The 24,071-nt window shown below is 45.3% G+C and overlaps 2 protein-coding genes across 2 annotated transcripts; one reads left to right on the top strand and one right to left on the bottom strand.

Moving 5' to 3' along the window:
• The first annotated feature begins 5,107 nt into the window (after nucleotides 1-5,107).
• Nucleotides 5,108-8,995, top strand: ctsla (cathepsin La). Its single transcript, XM_080004120.1, has 8 exons — nucleotides 5,108-5,171; nucleotides 6,012-6,143; nucleotides 6,243-6,365; nucleotides 6,555-6,713; nucleotides 7,432-7,656; nucleotides 7,754-7,922; nucleotides 8,079-8,196; nucleotides 8,567-8,995. Exons 2-8 carry the CDS (start codon nucleotides 6,018-6,020, stop codon nucleotides 8,664-8,666), a joined length of 1,020 nt encoding a protein of 339 aa, XP_079860246.1. The 5' UTR covers nucleotides 5,108-5,171; nucleotides 6,012-6,017; the 3' UTR covers nucleotides 8,667-8,995.
• A 1,091-nt stretch (nucleotides 8,996-10,086) lies between these two features.
• fbp2 (fructose-1,6-bisphosphatase 2) lies at nucleotides 10,087-23,480 on the bottom strand. Its single transcript, XM_080003749.1, has 7 exons — nucleotides 23,158-23,480; nucleotides 20,146-20,308; nucleotides 19,303-19,395; nucleotides 18,175-18,315; nucleotides 16,429-16,566; nucleotides 12,956-13,075; nucleotides 10,087-11,502 (listed from the first exon to the last, which is right to left on the bottom strand). Exons 1-7 carry the CDS (start codon nucleotides 23,328-23,330, stop codon nucleotides 11,317-11,319), a joined length of 1,014 nt encoding a protein of 337 aa, XP_079859875.1. The 5' UTR covers nucleotides 23,331-23,480; the 3' UTR covers nucleotides 10,087-11,316.
• Nucleotides 23,481-24,071: the final 591 nt, after the last annotated feature.

Raw genomic sequence — 24,071 nt, 5'->3', positions numbered from 1 at the left:
TTCCTGTCCAAATAAGTTTGTTTGCAGAAAGGCAAAATGAATGTACTGCACATGTTTCGAAAGGTTTTTTGTTTGTTTGTTTTTTTGTTGTTGTTGTTTTTTTTCCTGTGTCGAGCATTAATAAAGTCAATTCTTAATTGAACCCTGCAGTGGAAGAACAGACGGTGGAATGAAATAAAAGTAAAGTAAATTGCCAATTCCTACCGTGTGCCTCAACACACGCATCATTCCCCTGTTCTTGCCTTGCACAGTATACGCGCCGAAAAATGTTTCTGAAAGGGAAATGACTAATATCATGTTTTTACTTTTCCCCACATTTTGTTCTGTCTTCTTTCGGTGTGTTTTTGGGACGAGTATGTGCTCTTACTCTCGCTCTCTCTCTCTCTCTCACTGATGGAGAGAGGTTTTTTTTTTTGTTTTTTGTTTTTTGTTTTTTGTTTTTTTTTAGTGGCAATTCATTTTCCAAAAAATCTGTGTTTCAGAGTTTGGGGAAGATTAAAAGGAAGGAAACACGCCAAAATCACTTTTGAAAATCGTAATTGCCCTCGGAAGCTCCACTACCGTGACCCCGAACCACAAGCTCTTTCTGTTCCTGTTTGTGTTGCATTTATTCAGCATGTCCTGGAATGCCATGTTCTTAGTACTTCTGACACTTTAAAGTGTAATACATTTTTTTATAATAAATTCTTTACCCGATTTAATTGTTTTTATTGCCTCGTTGAAGACTCGGTGGGAGTCTCATTCAGAGTTCACACGTCAAGCTGGTGGATTTATACTGTTTATTATATAATTAAGTAAGTGTTCATGTGTATAGCACTTTTTAAAACAAACTGTTCCAAGTGCTTTACAGGCAGTCAAGGGGCAAACAAGAGAAACACAACTGAAGAAAATTTGAAACCAAAAAAAGAGTGTAAAAACAAAAAAAATAAAGAATATAAGTTCAACTCACAATGAGATATGAGTAAAAAAAACAAAAACATTTATTTTGTATTTTATTTTTATTTTGATGAATGACTTCATGTGTTTTGGGGATCGCAGTATATATGATTAAATAACCATATTTGTGACTCAAACCAGGAACCAAATGGTTTGGATCACTCGATCAGCAGGTGCAAAAAGTGAAAGTGCTCAATTCTTCTCCTTTAATTCACCAATGCCTGTTTTTTTCTGCTCGCCTGAGTTTCCGTGCGTCGCCTTAAAACTCTGCCGCCAGGTTGGACATCAAATGTCCCATAATACTTTGAAACACTGGACTCATTGTTGCTCATTTTCCGGGGAACCGCGTAGCGGGTTAACTTGTGGGTTTTTACCGGGCCTTGTTTACCGAACTGTATTCCAATATAAATTCCAGACTTCATTATTCACACTTCCCTGGAGGTTTTATTATGGGATGGTCATGGCGACACACTGGCACCGCACCAGTAACAGAACACGGGGAATCGGCAGAGCGGATTACGTAAGGCCCGAAGTAGAAAAGTATTCGCACTTAATCTCACAAAAGTACAGTTTCCAATAAGGATTCAGGGCATTTTCGGACGCGGAGCTTTAATGACCTACATCCATACAGTGCTTTCTTGATGGCCGGTTTCCACGGAGACCTGGGAGACAACAGTGGAGTTCATATCAGCTCTGCTTTTAAGATTGTGTTCTTTAACAATCAAGATAAGTCAAATACACGTGGGAATGCTGTAGAAGCATCAGAGCCACTCAATGAGGTCACAAACCAGCTTCCACAGGATGTGCACATTCAATTTAACTTCACCTCTGACCCTCGGGGAGGGAGACCCAAATCTGATGGGGGGGGGGGGGTTAAAATAACAGTTCAAATACCCAACAACAAAGCCTCACCTGAGCCGAAATTCAATAGGAAAGCAGCGGACTGAAGGAACTCCCTCATCCCTCTTACGTGAGGGACGGTGGAGGTTGTCCGAGAAGAGGGGAGAGGAAAAAAAAAAAAAAAAAGCGCTGAATTAGTGGGATGGGAACAGCTGGTTTGTCACCGCGACGCCTCCAGCTTTTGGGCTGGATCACGTCGAGTCCTTCAGGCCAAGTCACAGACTGGACGCGGCATCGGGAAAGCTTCTCGGGGGGCCTTTGAGGGGCACACCTTGTAGATAACACTGTTGACTGTGTTGAACGGTTTTACTGACTGATTGACCGACTGATCCCAGAGTTGGACACCTTTTTTACTTTGATTATGGATTGAGTTATATAATAATGAAACTAATACGCAATGTACTCAGTACACACGCCACACCATAGGCCCGGGGTTTGCAGGACAGGTGGGGTGGGAGCTATGTGGTAGGGATGCGGCGAGGCGGCTGGGTTCTCGCCCGTCGCGCTCCAGTCCTGGCTTCACCTCCGTCCTGCAACCTCAACAACACTCCACCCGACCAGGATCTGCGGGGCAGAACACAACGCGCACTGAGCGCTGGGGTGGCGGGGCGCCGGCGGGTTGGTGCGGCGCCGGGTGGCCCCCGGGCCCGCTGCCACCCGGGGGGGCTGCAGAGGGCGGCACCGGGCGCTCTCCCGGGCCCGGTGGTGGCTGCTCGCCGTGATGGGCGAGGTGCAGGAGGCGCCGGCGGGAGCCCCAGGCGCTGGCGATGGTGGAGGGGCCCTATATCTGGCTGCCTGCGGCCGAGGGCAGCCTTCTGTTCGCCCCCTAGGTGAGTTGACATCGGGGTGCCGTGCTCACTGGGCTAAGTGGGCGATTCATTACGCCCGCTCTTGGAGAAGTGATGATGATCAGTTGTTTAATTTACTATAAAGGTAGGAATCTCTATGTATGTATGTATGGTATTGTATGTATGTATGTATGTATGTATGTATGTTTGTCCTTCGATTATCTCGACAACTGTTCATCCGATCTACTTCACACGTGTAATATCAATAGCTTTTCAGTAAACGGCGAACGGCGAGCCAGTAGGGGGCGGGGCTTCAGGGCTCTGCGACAGAGCCACAAGGATTCAATGTTCAAGATTCAAGGGGTTTATTTGTCACATACATATATTCCCCGGTGTTTGACCTTTTTGTTCAACGGTGCCATTAAAAGGTCTTAGAAAGTCTTACATTTTGGACGGGCGGGCAGGAGTAGATCAAAACATTGCGAGACCGTCGTCCCGCAGGTCGTCCACAGGACAGAGTTGCAGCGTTTCTCGATGATTAATAAACAGCGGCTTTGCAGGTTGAGAGTTTGAACTCCACTTGCAGATTAACTCCGTCTGCTGACGGCACAGGTTGAAAAATATAAATAAATAAATAATTATATAAATCTAAATAATAATCATAATAAAAAATGATAATTAGTCCCAAAAGTGCCAAGGAGGAGAATAAGAAGAAAAATCCAAACAATATCAATATCCAGGATGGACTCCTAATAACATGTGTGTACTTCTATTCAAACAAACACCTCCACAACAACAACACATCATGTAAGACTTGTTTGTGTGACTATCTTTATATTGGTCCAGCGGAGGAAGCGGTTGATGACCCTTATCTATTTCCTCCGGAGGAATGCCGACGCGATCCGTCCGCCGAGTCCCGGGCCGCTGCGTCGTAGCGTCGGTCACCCGGTGCGTTTTCTGACCTCTGACCGCTCCACGTTTTCAAAATCCTGGCTTTCCAACGCAGCTGAATAAGCGTGAACGACACCGGAGGCTGAACTTCACTACCTACCCCCCTCCCCGAGCGTCATGTGAGCGTTGCTCCCTCAGATGAGAGCGGCTTCTACCTGCGCCAACAAGCCCCAGAACGATGACTCAACACGTGTGAATCATTTATGTGTGAATTCAGACAGGCAAACAGGCAAACAGGCTTTCACTGCCACAGCTTTACCAGCCCGTATGACCACTTTTGGAATCAATCTAACTCTAATTATTTCCCAGACATCTCAACCTCGAATTATTTCGAGAGTCAAAATAATTTCAATTCTGCATAACCAGTGGCGGGAAGTGACAGAGTGAAAACACTTTGTTCCTGTAAGGACATAAGTACATTTTGAAGTAACTACACCTACTGAGGTATATTCAGTTTTGGAGACTTTAACTTTTACTCCACTAACACAGTCTTCTAACACAGTTACTTTAGTGTTTTATTATTATTGTTATTATTATTATTATTATTATTATTATTTTTATTTTTTTATTATTAGGATTTATATTTATATATAAATAAAAAACCAAGCCAAATCATTTATGCAACGCCATGCTGTATTTTAGAATCTGTTATATTAGGGCACTGGACATGAGAAGTAATATTACTTATTTTTTTACGTTTTTATCACGTTTTTCCTTTTCAATCTGTCTTTTCAACGTACAGTAGAATACTGTACAGTCATATGACTCATAAATGTCTTATCTGATTAATACTTATGCAGTCAACTTTCCCAGACATACATACCCAAACAGGGAGGGAAAACAGAAGCAAACAATCCAAAAAATGTATTATTAATAATAATATTATATTATTATAATTATTATCATTATTATTATTATTATTATTGTTATTGTTATTATTACTAGTAGTAGTAGTATTAGTAGTAGTAGTAATAATAATGATAATAAGAATAAAAGATGATGATTATGATAATAATAATGATAATGATAATGATAATAATAATAATAATAATAATAATAATGATAATAATAATAATAATAATAATAATAATAATAAAAAAATAAATAATAATAATAACAATAATAATAATAATCATAAGAATAACCATCATAATCATAATAATAAATACTTATATAAAAAATGAAGTAAAAGCACTTTAAGCACATTTCATTGTGCTTATGTAGTTTTAGTACAAATGGCAACGTGGCGCTTTCACTTGTACACAGCAATGTCGCGCCGTGTGTATTTGTTCCCTTCTGTCCCACTTTTACTGTCCAGCTTGAGGGGGCGTCGGCGCCTGCTCTGCTTGGTATTATTGGATGTCACCCCCGGCTGGAGACGGTCACGTGCGGCTGGATCACGTGCCCGGGTGGTGACGTCGCAAACGCGGGGGCGGGGCCCCCGGCCCAAGGAAACACGCGCAGACACGCGGGCGGACCAATCAGCGGGCGGCGTCCGGCAGCCCCGCCCCGCCCCCCGGTCCGACGGCCTTTAAAAGAGCCGAGCGCCGCGGCCGCTGGAGCTTGTTTTTGCCCCCGCGTCCCACGCAGAGCACAGTAAGTCCCGCGGCGGCCGCGCCCGGGAACGCCGTGTGCGGGTCTCTTTGTGTCGTTCGTGTCGCGAAATGTTTATGCGAAATCGTCGTCGTCGTCGTTGTTTGTTTGTTTTTGTTTTTGTTTTTGTTTCTTTGGCTTTTCGAGCGCTCGGCTCGAGTGGGTTCGTGATTCTTCGCGGTTTGTTTACTCGCTCGGTCAGTTTATCGTCGCCGTTTCGTCGATCCACGAGGGGGGGAAACAAAATCGTACCCAGCGTTGAAGGGAGGCAAAAATGGCCGGTCCGGTCCCCCCCCCCCCTTTCCTGGCTGCGGGTTAGGATTCCTGTTTTGTTCTCCTCCTCTTCCTCCCTCTTCCTCGGCAGTCCCGTGACTCTGCACGAAACAAGTGTCCTTGTTTTGTTGTTGTTTCTTCCGTTTCTCCCACCTCCCGCTGTCGATATCGGTCGAAGTTAAGTTTGTGTGTGTGTGTGTGTGTGTGTGTCCGCCCTAACCCTAAAAATCGGGCCTAAAACATTTAAACCTTTTTTTTTTTAATTATTTTTTAAAAACAGGTTATTGCTCATGCGTGGATCACCATCCAGCTCCATGCGTGGTTAGTCCGTGTGTTTTTTTTTTAGGGGTGTTCTCGTTACTGGGATGTCTGATTGGGGTCGGCGCCGGAGAACGCACCACGTTGACGTCAACCTCGGATCCCGTCTCTTCTGCGTCCGAGGGGGAGTTGGGGATGAGCCGCCGGAGCGTTGTAGTGCAGTGACTCAGTGACTTGCACAACAGACGCCTCACAAACGGCAATCTGCAGATGTAGCTCATCTTGGATTTTTCTTCCCCCCATCTCCTTCAGGACGCCATGATGCTGCCCCTTGCAGTGTTGACACTATGCCTCAGCGGCGTCCTCTCAGCCCCCAGCTTGGATCCTCACCTGGACGACCACTGGACCCTGTGGAAGGGCTGGCACAGTAAGGACTACCATGAGGTGGGCATCTGTTTATAATAATGAATGTGCAGTTTTTTATTTTCCGAATGTTTGTTTTGCACCATATTAATCAAGAGATCTGTGTCTCGTTTTTTTTAGAGCGAGGAGAATTGGAGGAGGATGATTTGGGAGAAGAACTTGATGAAAATTGAATTGCACAACCTGGAGCACTCCATGGGGAAGCACTCTTTCCGTCTGGGGATGAACCACTTCGGTGACATGGTGAGAACCCACTGAACGCCTCGTCCCGTTGTTCGGCGTCTGGCGTCCCCCTCATGTTGCGAGAGAGAAAGTGGACCCCCGTGGTACTACCGGGGCCCCCCAGACGCTGGCATTCACCAAATTAGTTGTTGGAGCTGCGCTTGGTCCAGATGGCCGCGTCGCTTGCTTACCCACGATGCCTTTCTGCAGACGCACGAGGAGTTCAGGCAGGTGATGAACGGCTACAAGCACAAGAAGCCGCAGGAGAGGAAGTTCAAGGGGTCCCTGTTTATGGAGCCCAACTTCCTGGAGGCCCCCCGCTCCGTGGACTGGAGAGACAAGGGATACGTCACGCCCGTTAAAGACCAGGTAATTATGTCATGGTTTAGTGGCTCTTAACTAGTCTTCTGTGCCGCAGCAGAACTTTTCATAGTTGCATGCTGGGCGATCTGGGAATTTAGGAAGGGAATCTTCACCGGAAGTCTTTCAGGGAAGAAGACAAAAGAGCCATTTATAAACTATTAGCAGGATTTCATTTTTTGGTGGAAAAAGTGTCCACGAATGCAGAAATATAAAAGCTGTATTAACATAAAAACGAAATGCACAGAGTTGTCATGGATCCAGAATGGTCTGATCCGTAGGGAGGTAATACAAGCGGTACGACGGGACTACATGTGGTGGTCTTTTAGGGGAAACGCTTGTTTATTGGACTTGGTGTTTGTGGAGGGACAGACTGATTAGTGGTGGGTTGTGTTTTTATCTGTGTTCTACACACTTGCCACTGTCCCCCACCCCCTCCACATAGCTTACAGCTGTGTGTAAGCTGAAACCAGTCCAACCACCCTGTTGTAAACAGGGTGTGGTGGAAGAAGTATAGGAGCCATAGTGTTACGTTAATGGTGTGTGTGTCGAGTAAAGAATCGCCATACCATTATTTATTTTATTAATCTTCACCCTGAATGAAGTCAGGCCGATGACACTTTGTTTGATTTCCGGCACTTTTACTCTTTATATAATCCGTAAAATCCAAATACGGAGTTGATGAGATTAGCGGTGTGAATTAACGCAACCTTTTACCACCCCCCAGGGCCAGTGCGGTTCCTGCTGGGCCTTCAGCACCACCGGGGCCATGGAGGGCCAGGAGTTCAGGAAGACCGGGACGCTGGTGTCCCTCAGCGAGCAGAACCTGGTGGACTGCTCCAGGCCCGAGGGCAACGAGGGCTGCAACGGTGGTCTGATGGACCAGGCCTTCCAGTACATCAAGGACAACCAGGGCCTGGACTCTGAGAACGCTTACCCTTATATCGGAACCGTACGTCTTTTCATTTGAAGTGTTTGTTTATTTTTGGCGCAGAAGTCTTGTCTCCTGGTGGCTCACATTCTCCGCCGTCTTCTCTCCGAATCCCCAGGACGACCAGCCGTGCCACTACGACCCCCAGTACAACTCTGCCAACGACACCGGCTTCGTGGACATCCCCAGTGGCAAGGAGCACGCGCTGATGAAGGCCGTGGCCGCCGTGGGGCCCGTGTCGGTGGCCATTGACGCCGGCCACGAGTCCTTCCAGTTCTACCAATCCGGTGAGCTCGCCGCTTCGTGAAACTCTGGCGGCCGATTTGGCTTTCGGGCAGGGCCGGCGGCTGCGCTGTCTCTGTTGTTGGATTCGTGAGAGATGAATATTGGCCTCCTTTATTTTTGGGGCGTTGGTGTTCCTAACTGGGCTGTGCGTGCTGCAGGGATCTACTACGAGAAGGAGTGCAGCAGCGAGGAGCTGGACCACGGCGTGTTGGTGGTGGGATACGGCTTCCAGGGAGAGGATGCGGACGGGAAGAAGTACTGGATCGTCAAGAACAGGTGAGGCGGCCGCTCATCGCTCGGTCCACTTTTGGGCCGGGTGAGCGCTGAGGACTATAGAAAGATGTACAGAAATCGCAAAAAAGGCATGCACTGCATTAAAATGAAATTATCTGCCTAGCTTTGAAGGAAACTATTACAGAACGTGATGATTACTGTCAATATAAACCTTGAGTTAAATTTTAGGCTCAGCCTGAATAACCACGGCACGGCTATGTGGGTGCTGTTTGATTGATGCCGTACTTGGGATTCTAACTACTTCAATCAGAATTATATATATATATTTTTTTTTTAATTCAAGCTTGTTAAATTGACTTCCACACCATGTGGGGAACGATGTTTGACCTCACGTCATGTTCCGCTCTCGCAGCTGGAGTGAGAATTGGGGGAACAAGGGCTACATCCTCATGGCAAAGGACCGGAAGAACCACTGCGGCATCGCCACGGCCGCCAGCTACCCTCTGATCTAGCGACCGGGCGCTGGTGTGACGTCCCAGTAGCGCTTGGGCGGAGCTGGCCGCGTTTTATCGAAGCCCGACTCGGGGCTTGAGTTTAGCACCACGCTGGCAGGAAGTTCTGCAAAGTTTACGCGGAAACCTTTTTAGAGGGAATGTGTCATTTTTAAACTTGGTTGATTTTACGCCACTTTATCCATCGAAGGAGGTTTTAGTTTTGTTTTGTAAATATGTTAATGCTGCTTGTTAAGTGTTGTCTTAACAGTTGCCGTGATCGTGTGATCTATATGTGTTACAATTATTTTCTACTTTTTGCTGTGGTCAATTAAATTTGTCAAACACTGCTCTGGCTCCTGGACCTCCTTCCTTCTCTTTTCTCAATTGTTGTGGCATTGTTTGGACTCTTAATTTGTTAATGTATCCAGAGAAAATAAAGTGGCGCAGCAGTCTGAGGAATGCCTTGTGTTCCCTCCATAGAGAAGGTCTCATGACCTGCAGCTGTGACAAATGATTGTTAAGATTGTAAACCAGTCTGGTGTCAAAGACATTTCATAAACCTTTGCGTAATAGCTCAACATTTGAATGACAAATCCTTCAGCCTTACAAAATGGCTCCCAACTTGATCAGAAGCAGAATATTATCATTAATGTTTTGTACATTTTGACACATGGAATTTGTTGCGGTAAAGATTTGGTGAACAGACTGACAAAAAGCAATCTGGGAGGGGACCAAGCATAGACAAACGTACAAGAAATAGCCAATTTCAAAATAACATGACCATATAAAGAAAAGTAATTCCAGGCCAAGTTAACTTGACTATCGCATATAAAATCGCTGTATGTATATATTAAGGCGTCCGCATTGAACCCAAAAAAAATCAATTTTTGTGTTTTCTGCTGCCGTTCCATCCAGACCTCCAGGCAACGTGTGATCTGTTTCTGGGTTTGGATCCAACAGCGCTTGTCATTCATAACAACCCCGGTGCCGCCGGGACATGTACTGGCGAGACACGGTCACATGTTTCCTTCATCACACAGCGGCCGCCTGTTGCTCCAGCGCCACAGGACCTGAAAGGATTATTCACCCTTTTGAGAGCGACGTGTATCCATTCTAAAAGGCGTGCCACGCTCTGGTTTAAAACTCCCACTACTGTTTAAGGAGCTTCCACGTTTGTGTCGAAACTCGACGAGTGACCCGGCTCAGGTCACCCCGGGAACGTGTTTACCGTCAAACAAGGTCACGTGGGGGGTTTCTCTGGGCACGTGTGTTTGTGTACGATATGTACATGCACCCTTTGAGCTCTGATCTATGGACTCATGGCACGAGTCGCCTGGGGGAAAATGTTCCTCTGGGAAGGGACAGGTGGGGGACTGGGTGGTTGGGTGTCTGAGAATGAGAAACGTTTGACAAACAGTTCTGTTTCCATGCTGCAAGATCTGGGTCAAAAATAACTTTGTTTATTTTTTATCAATTGATTTGATGATCCAACAAAGAAAAGAGAGGAAAGCGTCCACTTAGTTCTGAGAAGGCGCGGCCTGTTTTGGAACTGGCCATCACAGCCAGAACAATCCCAGGGTTTTTGTTTGTTGAGACTGAAATCAATGTTTTATTTCTGTATTTACTCTGGGTGTCCTGGCTGCACCTGCCGCATACAGGCAGTCTGCAACAACATCTCAGAGGACACAGCAGTGGAAAGTTATTTCGTACGTCCCGATTACATCACAAATTAAATCCGGGTGCATGGTTCGCCGGGAGTTTTGGCGGGTTTTACAATAAAAGTCAAAAGGTGTGTTTTTACTATTATCTGGACATTTATGACTGTTGTCAAATTCAAAATTGGGTCAGTTTAGTTTGGCGGACTGGAATTCTGGAGACAGCATTATAGAAACATTATACCGGGTACTTTTTCATTTCTCCAGACATCAGTGTTTGTGATGTAAAGCGCCACATCATCACCAGCTCAGGTACAATCCTCTAAAAACATAAAACAAACAACACGACCCTACACCTACTGCGCCATAGCAGTTGGTCCAGTAAATCCATTTTGCTGTAAAGTGTGTTAATGGGCTGAAGCTCTGAGAATCCCACACAGTCCTTGATAACATTAGTTCATTAATAATTATCATAGTACTAACAACTATTATCATACTTATATGTATAATACTATTTTTTATTATTATTTATAATAATTATCATTTAATACACACTTCCTGTGCTCTTGAACAAGAACATTTATTCACAACTTCAAAAAGTACCTTAGTTCTTGCATTTTGATGATCGCCTGCAGATATAAATGAATGTGGAAGTGAAGTGAACCCGTTGCGTTTCGATGGGAGTCCTGTGTCTGAAGTTTCTTAGCTCAAGTTTATGTAAGTTCAGTAAAGTTCAGTTTGGTTTATTTGAATAGATTTGGGCATCAGGAGGCATGGTCGGCACTCTGATATTTGCGGAAATATTAAAACCCCACCCGGTGGCGCACTGTCACTGTGGGGGGTCCACATGCACATGGAGGGGCGTTGCACTAGCGGGTCTCCCAGAGAGACAGGATGTGACCAAACAAACAGCAGGACGGGACGCCACGTTAAATGACTATTACAACAACAGGACACATGACTTATGTACGCGAGAGGCCTCTCCACCAGGTGCACTGGGATTTGGGGAACATCTACTGGTGCTTCTTGACAAAAGCCAGGTATTCGGTGACGTCGTCGGGGGAGCCCACCACGAAGGGCACGCGCTGGTGGAGGCTCTCGGGCTGAACGTCCAGGACCCTCTGGGTCCCGGTGGTGGCCAGGCCCCCCGCCTGCTCCAGCAGGAAGGCGATGGGGTTGCACTCGTACAGGAGCCGCAGCTTCCGAAAAACAGAGGATTCAGAAAGAGAGTAGGTGGGGGGGGGGGGGGCGGGGGGGGCACTTTTTTTAAGGCAAAACACAAAGATGGAAAACTCAGGTTCAGAAAGTGAAATTCCACTCCAGGATTTTTTAGGCAACCCTACTATGGTACAACACAAAGAATCAGCTGGACCACCATTGGCGATATTACATTTATAATATTTATAATAAATAATAATAAAAAAGATAATGATAATAGTAATCATTATAATATTAATAACATTATTATTATTATTATTATTATTAATAATAATAATAATAATAATAACACTAGTAGTAGTAGTAGTAGTAGTAGTGAAAAACAATAATAATAATAGTAATAGTAGAAGTAGTAATAATATTAATAATATAATAATGTAACATTGAGCAACTGGCAGACTGTAAATCTGAGCTGACTGTTTCTTATCAATGTTGTCATCAGAGATGCCGCTGGTGCTTCGACCGGCAGAGCCTCCCTCACACATTTCTAAACAGGCTTCTTTGGATTCCTATTAAGATACCGCCTCAAGGCTGTTGATTTTGAAGATGAGAAAATACATTTCCCATTTAAAATGTACATTTTATAGACAGTAGCCTGGATAGAATGACAAACATCGCTCAAAAACTTTATGACTTTGTGATTAAAATTATGACTTTGTACCTCCTCAGAATTCCGAGATTAACCTCAACATGATAATATTAATTTGGGCATGGCCCTAGTCCTCTTCCGTAAATACACATACAATTCAAAAACTTTCTGTTTCAAAAGTTGTCTCTGTCTCTCTCTCTCTAACGTAGAAAATCCAGAAAGCTTAAGAGGGTTCATCGGTGGACTGTGGAGTTTCCAGATATCAGGGCCATGCCGGTGCTTTCGGAGCTTGGCTTATTTATTTTATTATAGGTAAAAGCCAATTTAAGAGCCAGTTGGAAGCCTCTCTTCACAGGCCTGATGCCAGTGGCACAGTTGGCCGAAGACTCCCTTTAAAAACCACAGTTACATGTAATTCTAGAAATGGTCGGAGTAAACACACAAGTCTCTTCAGATCGGATTGATAATAATAATAATATAGTATTATTAATAGTGATAACGATTCAATTTGTTAAAAAAAAATGGGCTTCAACGGATATATAAAATTTTAACAAATATAAATATTAATATAATTTAACCTAATTATCCATGGAAGTGTATTTCTCTTTGGCTTCACAAGGTTGATTAAAGCGATAATCTGTAAGATTATTTTGTGAAAAATATCTCATATTTTATTTACCTTAGAAAAACAGCCATTCAACGTATTTATGTTATACATGTGATCTGCATGCTGTTTCTATTGTTTGTGGCGGGGTTGTTGCTCCTGGCAAGAATGCAAGGGAAGAAAGTTTCCTCGGGCTGTATTGGTACGTCAGTGACTTTCCCTCGGGCAGTACATTGGTTACCTTTCCTTTGGGGCTTTTCTCATTGGCAGGGTACATGAAGATGCCCCCGTAGGCGATGGTTCTGTGGATGTCCGAAACCATGGAGCCCACGTACCTGGCCCCGTAGGGGGCGCCGCCGTCCTGCACATGGGAGACACACAGGCGCAGTATTCCAATCGATCACATTTTATATTGATGGTTTTTTAAGTTCAAATTCCACTTCCTGTTTGCATATCATGTGTCTCCCAAAGTTCAGATGTGGAAAACCCGGGTTCAGAAAAGCAAAATTCCGCCCTGGGACTTTGAGTCAACCCTGTGGATTAGTTCATTTAGTGAGCGCGTGGAGCCAGCTGTGTCAGTGCAACGGCTGGAGCAAAAACGTGGAAACAGGACTTTTCATTTTGTGAACCTGGAATTTTCCACCTCTGCAAAAATGGCAAACTTTTTATGAACTGGCAGATTTTTTGTCACTTTTATAGGTGATCTAAAATAAAATGTAAAAAAAAAAAAAGTGATTTCTTGGCAATTACATTTAAAAAAACAAAACCAAGCTACCATCACACTTGTTGTGACTAACTGAACTTTTCCCACATCAACACTAACAAGATTAACGTCAGATGAAACAAAAACAAAAAACAAACAAAAAAAACCCTCCTGAACCCCAAAGCGGGTTTTAATGTCCAGGAACTGAAGAGCTGCTTCCCGTCCACTTCCCCATTATTTGTATTTTAGCCTCGTACGACAGAAAGATGATGAGGCGTTCGCCAGATGACCGCTGATGTCAGTGTACCGTGAGAATGACAGCGTGACACGGTCAGAAATGTAACTGACTTCACGGCTGGAAATTCTCGTAAACCTCTTACGGGACTATTTCTACGCTTCTGTGGTTCAGATATTTCAGAACCAGAATGGCATCGGGTTAATTCCACCAGGCACATTTACATACGCAAGAAATGTCCCATGGTGAGGATTGATGCGTTTCTGATGAGGATTAACATATATACAAAAATATTATGATTACGATCATCAAATAGAAAGAAAGATTAAGTTAAAAACAACCCGAAAAATACCAAACAGTAACATTTGCAAAACAGAGTTGGCGTTCCCCATATTCTCTTATTGAATCGCACAGGAAATGAGTCTGAATCTGCATTCTGGTCAATCAGAATTTTGATGTATCATCGTAATATCAGTATCAGTATCCGCATTTTATAATCTGTATATATTTATAACATATTTATATGATCTGTTTTCAACACATAGTGTTTAAAGTACGTACAAGTAAACAAGGTTTCTTTGATTCATTTATTACCCTGCACTGTAACTTTTATACATTCCATGTATTCTATTTTTTTACTTTATGCATTTTATGTCCTTTTATAACATGGTTCTTTTGCACTTTGTCTTAACTTTGGATGTTTGATGTGAAGCACTTTGAATTGCCTCGTTGTTGAAACGTGCTGTATAAATAAACCTGCCTTGCCTCACAAGGTAGGAGAGAAATAAAGGACATTGTACCAACCACGACAAATGAACACTTACTTTTGTCCAAAAAAACTTGTTTTTTTGGACAAAAGTAAGTGTTTATCTAGGGTTTCACGATTAAAAGAGAGCAGATTATAGAATAATAAAAAAATATATATAAAATAGTGTAAATTGTATATATAATATATATATATAAAAAAGCAGATCCTAGAATATAGTCCAAAGCACAGTACTGGGTGTGCTATGTGTGATGAGGAATAAGTCATGTGCCTGCTGAGTCACCTCCTAGTCATCTAAAGGGAGCAGTGTGTGTGTGTGTGTGTGTGTGTGTGTGTGTGTGTGTGTGTGTGTGTGTGTGTGTGCGTGCGTGCACACACTGCAATGTAGTTTGACAGAGTTATACAGAAAACCTGTTCACACGGAGGAAACAGGAGACAGGAAAACAAGGAAACACATTCAGATTAGAAGCTATGATTTTGGGGGAGAGAGGTGTACATTTTTTTGTAAACAGTTCTCAGTTAACTGTTAAATAGTCTCCCACCAGACCGGGGTATGGCAGGCAGGGTGTCGGCCCGTCCGCCCTCGGGGCCCGGCTCCGGGCCCGCAGGCCCCTGCCTGGCGCCCGAGGCCCCCGGGTTCTGCGCTCCCGGGTTGTATGTGTGTGTGCGCGCTTCAGGGGTGCAGGCTCATTTCGTGCTCTCTGGGACTGGTTTGTGCACGTCGGGGTCGTGCGTGGGTGTTGCCTTGCGGGTGCTCGGGGTGCTTCCCTGTGGGTTTCTGTGGCCGCGGTGCATTGGCCTCGGAGCGTTCTTGCGGTCAGGGGGTGTTCGGCGTACGGCTGCGGGGCTGGGCGCTGCGAGGTGGCTGCCAGGCCTTTTCCGCCGCTGCTCGGAGGCACTTTGATGATCACATCACACACACGCACACGCACGCACACGCACACACACATGCACTCGCTCGCGCGCGCGCACCGTGCTCGTTCTCTGTGTGACGCTCCTTTGATCGTCCCAGTGAACGAGCTCTGATGAGGGCACCTCCCGTGTGACTCGTGGTTGGATGAGGGTCGCAAAACATGTTTGAGGTCTGCAACCTCAAAATCTTCAGAAAGAGTCAGAAAACGTTGGGAAACTGTGATAAAGTCTTTACCATCAAGTTTGGTTGGGTGCTGAGGAGAACCCCGAAAAGGGGTAAAAAAAAAAAAAAATCTGATTATAAATGATTTCCTTTGACCTCAAATGTTAAATTAAGTGACACGTGAGATATGACGATGCACCCCAAGCGATCTTATTCCTTTTATTTATTTATTTTTAAGAATTTAGTCATCTATTGCACAGGCTTTATCTGACGGGAAGCAGTTTTAATTCAGCGCTGTGCTGGTTGTAAACGCTGACAATGTGTTTGACGGCGTCCGGGAAATGCTGAGCTGGCGTATGTGGCCGTCGGGACACTCGTGTTTCCTGCGTGAGAAGGAGTTTCCTGTCGCCGTGTGTTGACATCCCCAGGCTCAGCTGACCCTCCCCTGGCTTGGCGCGCGGTGTCCGGTGCCCCCTGAGCGCCGCGCCCTGGCGCTGCAGCCGTCATGTGCTCCAACTCGGGTCGGTTACACATCGACCGCATCGCGTCCGCAAAGCACTGATTCTGCTCATTTGCACTGACGCTTCGTCAGGAATCGCACAAGCGTGAGGAAAGCTTAGTTTCTAAGATTGGCTTTAATGGGTGTGTGTGTGTGTTTGTGTGTGTGTGTAGCCATGAGTCAGCACAGGAAATTGGATGTTTGGTGATGTGTGTTGAAGGTGATAGTGTTTTTTTAGGACAACGTTCTGCACGGCTCCAGGCCCGAGCTCGAAATTCAACAACAACAACAACAAAGAGAAAAGAAAAGTGTATTGATTCCCAAACCATCTGGGGCCGTTCATTTTGGGCATCCATGTTGGGTTTCTGTCCTTTGTATACACCAATTTGTGTGTGCGAGTGTGCGTGTGTGGGTGTGTGTATGTGTGCTCTCTCACCTCAGGGTACTTCTTGTGCTTGAGGTACTCGTTGATGGAGGGGTGGAAGTACTTGGCGTAGCCCTCGTTGAGGCTGTAGATCTTTCCCTTGGGCTTGATCTTCACGTTCCTCTCCGTCAGGAGGAACTCGCCGATGGCCTAAAGCGTTGGAAACGGGATGAGGAACAATTGAATCTAGAAAAATATTACATGTAAATATAAATACGAACATTACAAATACCATCGTAACCATATTTTTTTATGGACGTGTCCATAAAAGAACGTGCCCGTTCATCGCTGTGGAGAGGTTTAAATCAGTTATAAACTCCAATAAGCATCAAGTCAAACATAATGACAGTGATAAAGGGAGCGAGGAAATCAATACAGTACAATTCAACAGGTCAACTGGTTGAATAAACAGCTTGCACGCTCATCTTTTTGACGTGCATATTAGGTAATCAAAATCTAAGCTCAGGGGGTTTAAAAATAGAATTGTTCACCCCCACAAAAGAAACAAACAACTAGACTAAAACAATTTTATATATATTTGAAATGTATTTATATATTATTTATAAATATTTTTTATTAAAAATATATATTTATATTACTTATTTGAAATTTTTAAAGAACATTATTTATATTTATAAATATATATATACATATATATATGTATATTAAATACACATATAGCAGCTATAAATTTCTTTGTTTGTTTGTTTGTGTTTATTTTGTATTTTTTATTTATTTATGAGTTTTAACATTAAACATTTATGAGTTTTAAGTTAACAAATTAATTTTTTGACCTGGAGTGCAGTTAAATAAAGCCCAGACAGCATGGTCTTGTGTCATAACCGAGTCCGTGGCATGTCCAAAGTCTGAAATAAGACCTGTAGGCGAACATGTGTGAGTGCAGCACGTTATATATGCTGTTCCATGTAACACCGGCAGGCTAGGGGGAGGATTGACATCTGCAGGCATCTTACACAATCATAGGCACATAAAATAAGATATATGGTGCACTAAACCTACATAAAGATTAAATTAAAGCAACACTAAGGGGAAGATGGCAATTGTTATTGAGGCCAACGGTGGAAATGGGAGCAGAGAGCGGTTAACAGACGCTGTAAAGCAACAGCACCGCAGGCTGCTGCCTCACCTCCACCAACATTCATTTCAATCTGTAAAACATTTACTAGGCCTCAATTCTGTTTTCCCCTTCGCTTACATTCTTACACACACACAGATGTGCGCACACACACACACACACACACACACACGCACGCACATGCAAACAAACACAAACACAAAAGTATATACATTGGGACATACTTAGTTATAACATAGTTATATGTTGATGTGTATGGCTTATGAAATTAGAAAAAGTACATATATATATAAATGTGTGTGTATGTGTGTGTGTGTGTGTGTGTGTGTGTGTGTGTGTGAGAAGGTCTGTATATATGGTATATTATGCGTTGTTTTGTGGGTGTGCAGTATGTATGCGGATATATGTTTTATTTAAATTTTTCATTTTTTAGCTGTTTTCGTCAAAGCCAAAAAGCACAACTTGTTTTGGTGGGAAACTCATCAATCTACTTGACCTGACTTTGCCGATACACATTTGTTTTTCAAGGTTCCCAAAGAGTCGAAGCAGCACCCTCTAATCTCTGATCTGCTCTGACCTTTGAATTCTTCAAGTCCGTCATACTCCCATGGAACAAATCGGGGACATTTCACCTCAACCTCAACGACGTGTGGAGCACTCACAGGGTCCAGCATGAAGAAGTTGAGGCCGGAGCCGGTGCTGAGCGCCACCAGCGTGGCGCTGCCGTACAGGGCGTAGCCCGCACACACTATGTTGTTCCCCGGCTGCAGGGCTTCCTTCTCCGAGGGCTCCCCCTCAGAGGTCTGCAACGCAAAGGGCAGAATAACCGGGGAGTCATAGAGAAAACGCACAAAAAAAAGACAGTGTTGTCGAATGATTTAAAGGTTATTTTGAACTTCGATGGCGACGATTACTCAGTTAAAACAAACAAACATGAGGATTAGGGATTTAAAAATGCATCTAAACGTCTTAAGGGCGTCGGGTCCTAACAGGGTGTTTTCCAACCTTATGGTATGTGACGATAATCCAAAGTACAGTTTCAAGGTCTATAAGACGTCAATATATTGGAACCAAACATGGACAAAGACTCCCCAGAAAGGCAGAAGTGACTAGTGCTCAGTTTGTATAACCATGAGCCCTAGTGGCCCCTCGGAATGGGCCCCGGTGCCTTAGTCATATGCTAAACGAACCAGTCACGACAAGGGATTATCTGGATTAGAGCACACTCATGAGCCTCTGAGGAGGAACTGCACGTTGACTGACTTGTGGAAAAACTGTGAGGAACCGTTTGTCTTCACTCGGTCCTCACCAAACGCTAAATATTCATATAATCAGAAAATCCTTGAGAGAAGTCCTTGAGACAAAAACATCAAATGTGCTCTGCAGAGACACAGAAAAACTACTGACAGATATTAACTAGTATCTATCAACTATCAATTACTATTATTATCAGAACAAAGCCGAATTAGTAGGAAACACTGCCACCCAGTGCAACACCACGATACAACAATACAAACATGCGCTGGCACTGTGACTTCCGTTGCCATAGTTACAATGGAATGGAACTGCAGCGTCAAAGCTCTGCTGACGCCTGAAAGTCAAAGGGTATTTCATGTACAGTTAGAGATGATCGTACTCCGAGTCCTCTTTTGAGGGAGGGACTCACAACGGCAGATCTTCCTTTGCTCAAAGAAAAACAGATTGTTTTTTCATAGCTGCTGCACATTAAGGTTGCCAAGGAGCAACGACGACGACCCAGCCGCTCCCCCTCTTGTCGAATTGAGACTCACTCGTTTGTAGATGGCGAAGATGGTGCCAATGGAAGCCAGACAGTCGATGTTGCTGGAGCCGTCCAAGGGGTCAAAACAGACGACGTACTTTCCCTACGAGAAAAGAAAAATGAAGCAGGCGCCATGTGAGAGGGGCACAGCGAGCCGAGATGAGGGTCCAAGGCCAAGGGCCGGCATGAGGCCTGAGAGAGGGCCACGCACTATCTGTGATTGTTTTAACCAGTGTGTTTGTGTTAATTGACGACTGGTTCTGTGCCGTGTGACTGAATTGGCGCGACATCAGTTGAACGTTTGCAATTTTTCCACGGATGTGGTTTGTCCTGGGGTCGGGGATCTTGACCTCAAATTGGACTACCTAACTAAATGACCCCCTCTACTGAAGAAGGGACATTAGTGCATGAGGAAGGGCTGCGATTCAGTTTCTGTGCGGTCACAAGCAACACAAAACCATGGCAGAGGAAGGAATACGCCTGTGGTGGTGGGTAGTGGTTTTGGCGCCATCTGCAGGTGGGGGGGGGGGGGGGGGCAGCGCTAGCAACCGGCAGGGGAAGCAGCTGCGGGAGACTCGGGGGATTAGCGAGTAATTAAAACTCTCTCTCCTGACGGCGAGGCGGGGCTCCCATTGAAGGACACACAGCTTTGATATCCGTCTAAAGTAATGTCCGGTTTTTGTTCGACCTGGCTACTTCTACAGCGCCCACTGTAAACGCCAAGAACGCTCCCCACTACCACCCACTACACCCGATAAGTGAATTAATTGGGATGTGAGATTAATAAGAGAGCCTGCAGCCACACCTCACCAGGCACCGGTGGCCTCACGTGGCCTCATGTGGTGTTTCTCACCCTCTTCTCCTTGGGCGTGACGATCAGCTCCGTGTTCTCCTCGGACACCATGCAGCAGGTGCTGTAGGACGCCTGCAGCATGTTGATCACCAGGTCGTTGGACAGCACGTCCAACTTCTTCACGTCGTCCCCCGTCACGTTCACGGAGCCCGCCAGGCCCTGCCTGCCGGGGCCAAGCAACAGTCACCACAGTCAGGCCTTGGTCATTGGCAACGTACCTTCAGGCGTACAATGCGGTAGCCTGTGTAAAGGCCGCATTCGTACCTTTTGGTGCTGGTGTGAGAAGCCATTTTACCCCTAAAGGTAGCGTGCCGTAGTTTATTTATTCATAAGAGTGACGGACAAAATGGGCAGTTTATGTACCTTAAAGAATGTGAAGGAGGGCTGAAGCGTCGCTCGCTTACATCCATACTTATCCTCTAGATGGCAGCAGGTCTGTTTGGAAAGATTTGGCTTTGGGTGCGGCAGCACCCGAGAGTATCTAACTCTTCACTTCCTTTCTCTCTCTCCCTCATTCTTTTTTTCTCCGTGATCTGCTGCGTTTGATCCGCTCGGTCAGTTGATTGATTGCAACTTCATTAGAGATTCTGAGTGGGCTATATGCACGTCTCACGCACATGCACACATACCTCCAACCCCACGGTTTCAAAAGCTGAATGTCTCGGTTATTAATTGAAGCCATCCTCAACTGTCATAGTGTTTTCAATGTAGGTGTAATATTAAAACAATTTAGTTGAAGTGGTAAATCGTTAGATTCTTTTGGGGGGAAAAAAATACTTTTATAGCATATATATATATGGCATATATGCTATACAGTATATACTGTATATAGCATATAGAGGGGCATATATTATGTGCTCCTCTATATGCTGTTTCCATTGTTGGTGGCAGGGTCGGCCACCTTTCCGGGCAAGAGGGAAATGACCAGTGAATTGGCTAAAGCAGCTTATCTAGTTATGGTCAGTAAACTGTCGATACGAACCAACATATATGAAAAGAAAAAAGAACAAAACAAAAAATATCGCCCCCACCTCAAGTAACCAAGAAGAATCAAATCAATCGATCCGAATAAAACCGAGTTAGAGAAAAGAAGGTGAGCGAAGACTGTGGCAAACCTGGAAAAAAACAGCTTTTGATTTAATTCTTTGATTTGTAATGTAATCCGCCCAACACGGACGGTCTTATGGATTTGCACTTTAAACACAGTTAGTGACAGGGTTCACTCACATCACTCTTCCCGCAGTATGGGGCTCAGGGTTCTGAGTAATAGTTTACACCTTACTGAAAAACATTAACAATAGCCGCCGCGGCACAACCCCGATTGTTCCAAACACCGTCCTCAGATTACAGATGTCGGACCGAGGGGGAAGTGTGAAACCACAGCCTGGATATGCGCCTTCTTGGCAAATTCACGCCGGAAAACCTTGGCTGTCGTCCAGTGTCAATCCCTCAGCGCCGCGCTTCGTCGGACAAAAGGTTGTGCAACTCCGATTGTGTTCCGCGAGAGATATAAACGAGATAAACACAACCGTATCATCCGCTGACGTTGGAAAGCCGCAGTTTCTCCAGATTACACTGTTTCACTCCATTATTATTGTGGAATCAACCCCCGAGCTGCCGTTGGGGCGAACACGCTCCCTGGCATTTGGAATTTGTTTTACCCTTTTAAAAGAGATATCATTTTATATTTCATATTGTAAATTGTATGAATTCACATTTTTAACAGTTGACCGTCGTCTCTGGTTCTGGACTCTATTAACCTACGGGCAGAGAAGTTTCCCTTAGATCTCAGGAAACCGATCACTCCTGGTGCTTAAAATCAAGGCATTGGTCAAGCACTGACCAAACCTTGTTTTCCGCAGCAAATCCACCGTGACAGTGGGGGTCGCACACCGTCGCCGTCCTCTGTCAAGTCTCTCCTCTTACAGCATGTTTCGGATGAAGTTGCAACTGTTTGTGTCATCCCTGTAAGCTGCTTCAAATCAGACGTCACGCGGCCCGGCCCTGATTCTAAATTCCCATTTTCACAAGGGGACCAGAGCGTCACCTTTCACCTCTCATGGTGGAAAAGTCGCCACGGCTCGGCCCCTCCCCGCCCGGAAAGGACGGGGCCGAGAAGCAAACTCGGGGTTGTTACTGCAGGGTCGGCTGGACCCCTGCGACGCCGGCCCTCCGAAAAGAAGGTCACTTGAGAGACCCCAGCACCCGCCAGGACTCGACTTTTTTACAAAAGCAACAAGAAAGCCAGAGCGAATCATCGAATGTGTTTTATCCACCGGGGTTCCGTTAGAATTGATTTAGGATGAGGATGAGGGGGTTTAGGACCAGCATGACTGGTCTTCCCCTGCAAGGCCTGGAAGAAGAAGAGCGGAGATGCAGCTTCTACTTCTCTACTACTATTTGAGAAACCAAGTTTATAAATAATGTAATGTACTAAAACACAGTTCAAGATCTAAAGGGAAGCTCTCGTGAATTCCAAGGTTCCACTTCCACTATATACAGTACTGTATATACAGTATATGTACTATATATACAGTACAGTATGTAGTATACTTTATATACAGTATATATACACACAGTATATACAGTACTGTATGTACAGTATATATTATGTATACTGTATTTACAGTACACTTTGTACTATACTTTATATACAGTATATATATACAGTACCATGTGTGTGTATATATATATATACTGTATATACAGTACAGTATGTACTTTACTATATATACAGTATATATGTGGGAACAGGGTCAGGTTCTCCTTCAACTTTAGGAATCAGGTTCAGTGTGAGTCTCTCCCAGTGACTGGTTCTAATCCGGAGACCGATGCTCTGGCGGTGCTGCCAATTGAGGGTTGTTGGTTTTTATTAGGGTTAGAAATCACGATCATCACCGTCACGTCAAATCTGCCAGTTATATAATTGCCCCACTGCCCATTACATAATCACTCCCAGTACAAACAGAAACACACAGATTCCCGTCACGCCCCACGGCTCCTGGTACTCACAGATGGGCCAGCCCCGCCTTGCGCACGGCGGAGGAGATGGCCTTGATGGCCGTCAACATGGCGTTGATGAGCTGGGTCAGCTCCCCGGTGGCGCCCTTGGTCTGGCGGCCGGTCTCCATGATGAACCGCGTCAGGGTCCAGACGTCTGTGTCGAAGGCCGACTGGTCCGACATGGCGGGCGCTGGTACCGGTACGGCTGCGGGTGCGGGTGCCGGTGCGGGTGCTGGTGCCGGGGCCCACTAGCTTCCTGGCGGGCGGAGAATCGGAGGTCTGGAGGCTCCGGGCGGACAGCGGGACAGTGGGACAGTGTGTGGGAGCTCATTACCGACCAAGACCTTTTTATTCCTGCTTCGGTTGTGGGCAAGCCAAGGGTGCTATTTGTGAGTGCAGTAGAGTGGAAGCAGTGTGTGTGTGTGTGTGTGTGTGTGTGTGTGTGTGTGTTTATTTGGGGATGGGTGAGGGGTGTCGGATGGCAGCAGAATGTAACTGGCACTGTGTTCACAGGAGTACTACACAGGAGTCCTACACAGGAGTACTACACAGGAGTCCTACACAGGAGTACTACACAGGAGTCCTACACAGGAGTACTACACAGGAGTCCTACACAGGAGTCCTACACAGGAGTACTACACAGGAGTTGGGGGGGGGGGGGGGGGTTCAGGAGTGGTGTGCATGCAGTTGGACTATGGTTTAAAGTTTTAGCCCTCAGCCATTGTGCCTTTGTTTGCACAATGCATGGCCGTCGGCGCCGCGTGGTAAAGCGACGACACACTTCGCCGACTCCTTCCCGAGTTCAACCACGAGAAGAGTGTCTGCAGATGGAGGTCACGTGACGCAGACTCGCGCTTTGTTGCGTTTCCCCAGAAAACGCTGCCGCTTCACGTCCTCCTCAGCCTGCTTTTTGCCCTGTTTCA

The sequence above is a fragment of the Zeus faber genome (assembly GCF_960531495.2).
Source record: "Zeus faber genome assembly, chromosome: 7".
Lineage (NCBI taxonomy): Eukaryota > Metazoa > Chordata > Actinopteri > Zeiformes > Zeidae > Zeus > Zeus faber.
The sequence above is the reverse complement of the archived record's forward strand: the minus strand, read 5'-3'. Positions and strand labels throughout refer to the sequence as shown.